This window comes from Oncorhynchus mykiss, chromosome 12, assembly GCF_057628025.1.
Source record: "Oncorhynchus mykiss isolate SJ-2025 chromosome 12, ASM5762802v1, whole genome shotgun sequence".
In the NCBI taxonomy this organism is placed as follows: Eukaryota; Metazoa; Chordata; class Actinopteri; order Salmoniformes; family Salmonidae; genus Oncorhynchus; species Oncorhynchus mykiss.
This window is the reverse complement of record NC_143033.1, coordinates 34,269,449-34,278,748: the sequence shown is the minus strand read 5'-3', so window position 1 is coordinate 34,278,748 and position 9,300 is coordinate 34,269,449. Positions and strand designations below refer to the sequence as shown.

The 9,300-nt window shown below is 40.6% G+C and overlaps 1 protein-coding gene across 1 annotated transcript in view; it reads left to right on the top strand.

The window, feature by feature from the left end:
* The first annotated feature begins 7,859 nt into the window (after positions 1-7,859).
* The window catches only part of med13a (mediator complex subunit 13a), a 117,672-nt gene continuing 116,231 nt past the window's right edge, over positions 7,860-9,300 (top strand). Inside the window, exon 1 of the mRNA XM_036937417.2 lies at positions 7,860-8,493. Coding sequence (XP_036793312.2) covers positions 8,428-8,493 — 66 coding nt within the window. The 5' untranslated portion in view covers positions 7,860-8,427. The remainder of the gene's footprint in view (positions 8,494-9,300) is intronic.

Genomic DNA, 9,300 nt, shown 5'->3' with positions numbered 1-9,300 from the left:
GCCCTCATACAGATGTTCACACATTCTCACGTTTATCCTCTCCTGGATGCTGATGGAGAAGACTGCTACCTCAGCAGATCAGGGCCTGTATCAGCCATACATGCTCTCCTGATGAAAGTATGGCATATAGAATGCACATATTGTTGGTGTCCCCATTTAATAGCAGATGTCTTAGTAATCAGTATAATTTCATATAAGTCTACTTTAACCATCTGATATTAAAACAATTTACTCTTCTGCCAAGGATGCAATAAAAGCTATTTTCGATTCAGTGTCTGTATATCTGTAAATAATTAAAGGAACCATCATGAGATTCAGCTATATACACACACCTCTGCCAAAAGCCTTTGTAAACATTTTGATCAATAACTAATATGGCCACGTTCACCTAGCCTTTTCCCCAGAAATATTGAGCTTGATATTATAACAAGTTGATGGATATATCCTTGATAGTGTGTTTTCTGTCTGTTTCTCTACAGCTGTATTGAGGCCCTTAGAGGCTGAAGTTAGTAACTATGTTCTGTGTTGGTGTTCCAGGAACTTCCAGGGCCTCCCAGTACCGGGCCAGGTGTGTGCCCCATGGGGATGTCTCTGTCTGGGGGGCCGGGTGAGTCATGTTGCCTGCTTGGCTGACTTCTGGGTCATATTCATTAGGCACCAAACGGAAGAGAGACTGGAAGAGGGATGGACTTTCTTGAACTTGTCCAATAAAAAAATACAATGTTTTCGTATTCCGTTGCAAAACCTTTTGCTACTTTGTGCCCTAATGAATACCATCCTGGACTCAGTTAGCGGAAGCACTAGGTGGGCCGTCTCATAACAACCACCTCTGAACCAGAAAACCAGCAGGGCAGTCTCATAACGACCACCTCTGAACCAGAAATTATTGTTACTTTGCTACTCACCTTCTCTTAACATTCCACTGGTTCACTTTCTATTAAACATCCATCCATCAAACCACTATTTAATCTTGACTATAATCTTCTGTTTGTCTGAAATATGGAATTGGATACAGATCAATCATACCATACCACACCAAGTTTAAGCCTTTTCTGCAAGTGTTGCATTTCTTCTACCTTGTGTATGATCTTCTAATGTAATGAGCTTCCATGCAGGAACCTCAAGGGTATAGAACGCAATTCACACCCAGCCTGGAGGTCTAAAGGAATTGTATGAGCCCTGCTGCCTGGGGAAATGACTGCCTATTAATCAGCTAAGAAGACACATCTGGAACACATTGGTGCTCTGGTGACTTGGTGCTTACCCTCCCAGAGAGAGGACAGCTTCCAATTAAGCAATTAAGAGATTTGGTATTTGGTATTTTACTAGGATCCCCATTAGCTATTGCAAAAGCAACAGCTACTCTTTTTGGGGTCCACACGAAACATGAAACATAATACAGAATGACATAATATAGAACATCAATAGAGAAGAACAGCTCAAGAACAGAACTACATACATTTTTTACATGAAGCCTTTGAAGGGAAACATGGCTGTTGAATGAGGGTCCTTTAGGTCTAATGTATGGAGTGCTAGTGGAGCAGCCCTCCAGGCATCATCATGAGACAGGATGTTAATAATAATAGAGTTAATTTGCATAGCTCTTTTCATTACGGCAAGAATTTCATAGAGGCGCTAGGCCGGGGATGGGCAACTTTGATGGGGGTGGGGGCCACAAAAAATCTGAACTCATCATGAAGGGCCGCAAGTAGTCCCCCCACAGAGAGAACATTTTTCAATGTTAGTGTTAATTTTGTGCAAATGTACACCTTTTTTAAAGCTAGTTGGCTGAAATTCTACACGTGCAAATGTTTAATTTTTGGTGTTCATTTTGTGCAATTCTACACATTTTGCCATAGTTTGGAGAGAAATATTTGCCGTTTTTAATATGATATCTGAGTGAGACTGACGAACAAAAAAAGTGGGGGCCCCCCAGGCTCTAATGCAATCTTGATTACTACAAGTTTAGATAACTGGTTGCTAGACTAACTTACCAATAACAAAAATATTTGCTGACATGAGCTAATTGAGTGACTATCAGTGACTGACATAACAAGAGAAAAACACTTGATGCACAACCAAATTTCTAAAGTGCACCTTGTGTATTTACTATTCTACCTCGCAAAAGTAAGTTGAGACCCCGACTGAGTTCCCTTTCGAGGGCCTTCAAAAGGGCTAGTTTCCCATCCCTGCTCTAGGATATACACCACCACCCTGTCATTCCTACCTAACCTTGGGTTTAACCCCGGCTGGGCCAGGGCTCTCTCCCACCCCCCTGGCTCTGGTCTAATTGCTGCCTAAATCAGATGCAGGGGAAACTGTAGTGTGTGCAAACCTGACTGTTTCTCTGTGGTGGTTGTCCTTTGTTGTTGCATTGGCCACATTGGCTAATGCTCTAGATGTCAGGATTTTAGAACCCTTCTTGTTGTAGATCTGTGGTTGGGGGTTATTACATTCTCTCTACTAGCTGTTGCATGTTCCCCTTGTATAATCGCCAGCTCACAAATAAATGATAATAGTTACAAATAATTAAAACATTTGTGTAAATGTAGAGGAATTTCACACTGAAAAAAACAAGCTGTTGATTGTTGATTTCATGTGGGTTTTTTTTGTGTTTGGTGATTTATTCAAATAAAATGCAGTGTGGGAGGTCATCTAGAATAAACTATTACCAAGTTTCACCGTTGAGAAACTGACAAAGCACTGTCACAGAGAAACGTCAGACATGTTGTAGCTCACTCCTTCACACAGCTCAGGTTCTTCTGACTGTCTGACAGTCGTCTAGTTAATGTTTTTCGCTGACTTCTGTGTTTGACGGCCTAATTTAAACAATGATCTCATTCTTGCCTGGTAGGTTTCAGGAAAAGAGTCTGTGCTCCCTTTCCAGTTGCAGCAGCAGACAGGGAGCCAGGGAGGTGGGGGAGCTCATTTCATTAGCTTACAATTCATATTGAATTTATTAATCCCATGCTGTTTTCTGAAGGCTGGAGGCTGATTAAAGAGAGAGAAAAAAAATCCTCGATATAGACACCTTTCCTCCATCTGCTCACAACGTGTGTGTGAGAGAGAGGGAGAGCGAGAAAGAGAGAAGGAAGAGTGGGAGGGGGGGGGGGGGGAGAGGTGGAGAGGGAGCAAGGGTGTCTTACAACGAGGGTCTGTGAAGACTGCAGCAGATAAAAGTGTGTCAGATCATTTACCAGTGGGGATACGTGCCATCTTTTCTCTGGGCGGCAGCCCTGCAGAAAGGCTCTTGTATAGTCAGCAGCACAACAAAGGGATGGCCACAGCTTTATTTGTGTCTCTAGAATGTTCCTGCACAGGCACTGTGTGAACCACAGCCCATACAAGTGGCCCCATTGCTTCAACTGCATTGGGAGTAGGGTGTAGGGTGCTGCCATAACACAGAGCTGACTAGAGGTACACATGCACGCACACACAGAGGCTTCAGAGTTGTAAAACAAGTGATGCCGCCAAACCACTTTATTCTCTCAAACTACAAAGACCCTGGCAGCCGTGGTTTTGACTCAGATGAAAGAGTAGAACACTGCTCTCTCTGCCCAACTGCCTAAGTGACACAATCTGACACAGTTCAAAACAGGCCCTTTAGCCAATAGCTGGTGTCTGTGCCACACAGGCCCTTTACAAAGCAGCATTGTTGTGTTGGACATGAAGAGGTGGAATAGTAAGTCTGGCCCTGTACAGCTCCACCATGTGTCTATCACATGTCCCCCTGCAAGGAAGACAGCCAGACCTGCAATTACTCCCAGAAAGGCTAGCCATATTAGGTCTCTCTCCAGAATGATGGTTTTCTTTGGGTTCCCTTGTTGACCTGAGCAGTGGAGGCTCCTCAGAGGAGGAAGGGGAGGACCATCGTCCTCAGTGAATTTAATAAAAAAAATACAAAATAAAACATTAAAAAAGTTATCTCTTTTAGATAAAACTATACTAAATATAATCACGTCACCAAATAATTGATTAAAAAACACTGATCACCACAAAACCTGAGCCACTATCAGGACATTAGGCTGATTGGGTGGAAAGGTTGTGTTTGACCCCTCAATCAGCAACGTGCCTTTGAAACAGCAGGGGATCTGCTTTCCCAACACTCTACAGCGCTCTCAGAACACAGTTGTATACAGGACACAAATCCTATTTTGGATTATTGTCTTTTTATTATCTTAATTCAGCTACTGACATAATGTGAATTGATTCAAGAAGAGCCCCATATAGTGTTGACTTAATTCACCACATTACCACAGGTATATTTCCTGGCTACATTAGAGGCTATCAAATGTGCATATGGTTTTAGTATGCGTATAATTATGGCGGGTCTATTCATCTGTGAATTAACAAACCATGTGCATACCAGGCCATTGAAGAATATAATAAACCTACATTCTCTGAAAATGGATCCCTCAAGGGCTGACTTGAAAACCATTGAAGAAGGGAAAAACAAATTAATACTTGAGTCCTGTGAGCTTTCATTTTTCAGATCAGCCCTCTGTGCCGTTTCAAACATAATTTCTTAAATACAAGCAGTAAAGGCTTGACTGTCACCAGGGCTTTTAAAATTTTAATAACTTTGCAGTCAGGTCCAAGTATCATTGTGGGCAAATAGATGGGATAATTGTTTGTTCTTATTGATATCACAAGCTCTTCACAATCCATCATACTATATTGGGTTTGTGAGCTATGTGTGCTTAGGCAAATGCTGAATGAGGTGCGTGTGTGTGCTAGGTGTGTGTGCTAGGTGTGTGTGTGTGTGTGTGTGTGTGTGTGTGTGTGTGTGTGTGTGTGTGTGTGTGTGTGTGTGTGTGTGTGTGCTAGGTGTGTGTGTGTGTGTGTGTGTGTGTGTGTGTGTGTGTGTGTGTGTGTGTGTGTGTGTGTGTGTGTGTGTGTGTGTGTGTGTGTGTGTGTGTGAGTGGGGGTTGGGACTAGAGGTGTGCTAATCTATTTGAACATGGTGTTGACCCTCTTGATTACTCAAGCCATTCGTCCAGTGCAGAACTTACGACAGGGCTATTACCACTTAGCCTCTGTAAACAAGAGCTGTGCTGTTGAACTATAGACCTTCCATTCCTTCCCTGCCTGGCCTTCAATGCTAACTATGTGCCCACACGCGCATTCACACAACACAGCAACACACACACATATACACACACGCACACATGCTGATGCCTTGGCTCTCAGAACAGCTGTGTACGTCTGAGGAGAGAGTGAACACTTTCCTGGGTGGTCAATTTGATTGATTTACAGAAATCTTTTTAAATTTGTCACTTGACTCTTCATTAACGGCAATGTTCATCCTGTCTTGGGTTAAGATCACACTGTTGACTAAAGAGTCTGGATTGTTTTTCTGCTGGTTGCACACACACGTTCAGAAAACAACCTGGTCAACAAACAAAAATCTGGAATCTGGCTCCAATTCCAAATCAGTTCCAATGACATAGAATTTCCCTGTAATTCACATTCCATGACTTATCCTTGCCTATAAATCCAGATTTGAATACATGTAGTTTTCAAATCAATATCAATTTGATAATAATTCACAATTGATTTCCAGCTGTTTTGACCACAATGAGCATCGAAGAATCCCATTATTATAACACTCTCAAGCTATTCAGGCTATTTACAGACCTCCAGATATCTGGCATTCCATTCACTCTACACTGTTTAGCTCACACACAGTCACTCATTTGGTGATCAATGCTACAATATCCTGTTCCTCTTGTTGCTGTTCTCCTGTCTTGTTTAACCACATGCTTTCATTAAATGCAGATCATGGCCTCACAGGCAAAACCTCTTATGTATTTTTCACTTTCTTTCCACAGGATTTAGTCGAAGTACAGCAAGACCTGTTAACACACGCTGCACACAGTTTATTTTGGTGCACAGACAGGCAGGGACTGTAGACCATGTCGGTCAGATGTCCGTAGAGATTTAACAAGATAAGAACAATGCAAAATATCAGCAGATATAATAACAATCTGGTTAGTTTCCCATTAGTTACAATGTTATGTCAAATGTTTTACTCTTAACAATCCCACAGAAACTTTATCGTTACCCAATTGTTTTTCATATCTCGTGGGAGCGATGATAAAGAGAGAGGAACAGGGAGAGAGAGATTATCAGTGCTGTCTGGTGGGAGATAGACATAAAAATGGGCAGGGGCATCATGCACCGATTATTGTAGAGGGGGCAGGAAGTATGTGAAATAGCTTCTTCCTGCAATCTAGAGCCATAATCATTAATTCTATGTAAAAAAAAAACATGTATATTTTTCTGCATAGATTATCTAAGCATACCTCTTTACCTGTTCAGTTGTCATTTAAATGAATGATGAACATTGATTCTTTCATACTTTTATGACTTTTATGGCAAAACATTCAATTACACCATAGTCTACTTGTCAACAGTATGTTTTTGGAAATGTACCATCATTGTAATTGTGCACACATTGATGTCAGACATGCACCTACCCCCCAATGCTCTGTTTCAATGACTGGGATGAATGCAGGTGCAGATTTCAGGAGAAGGACAAGACACCCTCTTTTTGACTGATGACTGACATAAGGGCATTTACGTGATAGGCCTATCTGGCTTATATAATTATGATGGTCATAATGTTTCTTGAAAGTGTGCCATGAAGTGTATTTTCTAGAAATGATGTAAAGGATTCATTACATGTAAAGGATTCACAACAACAACAACAATAAAGTAAATAGAAAAAGGTCAATAGCACACCCAAAGTACAACGTAAGTTACAAAGTAAATAGCACACCCAACTACCTCATCCCCATATTGTTATTTATCTTCTTGCTTTTTTGCACCCCAGTGTCTCTACTTGCACATCATCATCTGCACATCTATCATTCCAGTGTTAATGCTAAATTGTAATTATTTCGCCTCTATGGCCTATTTATTGCCTTACCTCCTTAATCTTCTACATTTGCACACACTGTACATAGATTTTCCTGTTGTGTTATTGACTGTACATTTGTTTATGTGTTTTTGTCGCACTGCTTTGCTTTATCGACCAGGTCGCAGTTGTAAATGAGAACTTGTTCTCATCTGGCCTACCTGGTTAAATAAAGGTGAAAAAAAGGAAACAAAATTTCAAATGAAAGAAAACTTATTGGCAGGGGGGCCAGGGATGTGTAGGTGTCATAACCTGCCATAAAATAATGCAATATATGTCACAGCAGGTGTAAATTGGGCTAAATACTTTGCATAGATTTGGCTTCTCAGAATTCCGTGCATTAATCACAATCGATCATCTGAAAAGTATTAACCGAACACATTTTCATACAAATAAAAGAGAAAAGCTCAGTATCAATTGTATAAACATTTTTTTCTAAAATAACAAGTGCAGTCACCTTTTGGGTTTAAATTATTGAGTCAAACAGCTACTTAATCATGACCGAATATATTCAATAATCTTGAACGTTTGACAGCACATTTGTTAAGATAATTTCTTCTCAGAGTGGCGCAACAATGATTTGTCACAGTTCATGGCACTTGTGGCCTGGGTAACTCGTGAATTGTATTAGCGTCGCGCGTGCTTTATGTTACTACAGCATGACAATGGTGTTATAATAGTGTTACATTGTATCCCCGCCTACACAGACACATTCGATTAGGTGAAAGTTTTTAGGGCTTTGCTGTGATTGCAAGGCCACACACCGTGTATGATGTAAATGTTGATGCGAGGAATGGATACATTTCTTTGTGTATGCACTAGGTGGTGCACTGTGAAAGTCGGTCAATTTAAAGGTTTGATCATTAGTAACAGAATCTGGTTGCTCAGTAGCGCCTCTTGCTCTCGCCTAGCGGCAATACCCATCTGTTACAGTGTTATTACAGCCCTCATGACCACAATGAGCCAATAGGCTTTTGGAGGCAGAGTTCTCCCTGTGGCCGCCATTAAAGAAAGGAATCCATGAATTCAAATGGAACCAGAAGGATCAGAGACCGAAATAATGGTTAAAATTACCGTAGAGATAGGCATATGCCAATTTCCGATTGGATTTTAAGGATGTTATTCGTTTTTAGATTGATTTTGATGGTGATGGAGGAGTAGAGTAACGTTTTTAGCTAAAACCGTTTTAAGCTAAGGGGGAGGGGGGTAGTTGCTTCTTTGCTCTCCTTTTCTTTTTGTTTTAAGAGCATTTTCGCTCCATTTAAATGTTTTATTTCATTTGTATTCTAGAGGTCGATAGAGAGGTTGTGAAGGCGATATTTTGACTGCTTTTATTTTAGGGCGGACAATAGCATTCGAAGGGTTGTTGAATAACATTCTCCAGCCAATTGTTTTAAAAATAATTATCGTTTATTACCTTATTATACATCTTGCAAAATACATTTGAAAATCTGTCTTTATTTTCCCGGGAACTGAAATGATGGAATGTTCGATCTCGCTGTGAAAGGATGAGTTCTTGTTTTGTACCAAACGGGGCCAGCTTGGAGGATTGCCACTCCAATCTATTCTGTCTGGTAAGAGATTTAAAACTAAAGGAAAAGCAGCCATTTTTAACTAGCTGAAGAGAGCGAGCTAACGTTAGTAGCCACAGCAATGGAAAAGCAGGCAGGGCCTGTCGAGCACTGCAATTCAAACATCATTCACTAAGGCAATGTTTATTTGCATACTTTGAAGTTGTGCAAGATTAAAGAATAATAGTGTTATCTGTCACTTGCAGCTGCATGCATGCTGTTTGCCATCACACATTTTCAGTTTGATCATATTCAATGCATTCCACCCCTGAGAGTTTTAGGCAAAAAAAAAAGTGCAACTAATGTAACGTGTGGTGATGATAAACATCCTAGCTAACTAGCTATCTAACCGAACGTTGAATACCATGCATGATTAAATTTTTGTCTAGTTGTTTACTTGGTTAAATTAACGTTCTATATCGTTATGCTTTTTATTGCATGCGTTGTGTAGCTTATTTATGTGACCTTAAAATAAACCCAAGCATTTGGCTAGCCTGCTAACTACCGTACAATGTTGTTCATTTGCACAAATAGCAAACTAGCTAAACGGCAGAAACATTTGGCATTCGACCATGGAAAGTAAAGGCTCGTGAACGTTGGCTTCTAATTTCAACTTCCATGTTCTATCGTGTTGTTGTTGTCAGTGGGCCAGTGTAGTTGTGAAGATACATTGATTGCTACATTGTTTCTTTTAAGTAGCCAATGAAGAGTTTAGCTACTGATAAATTGTAGCATATTTGCGGGCTTATACTTTTCCTTTAAAGTTGTCAAGTTTGCTTTCCAATCATTTGTTGTTTACATTCTTGGCTC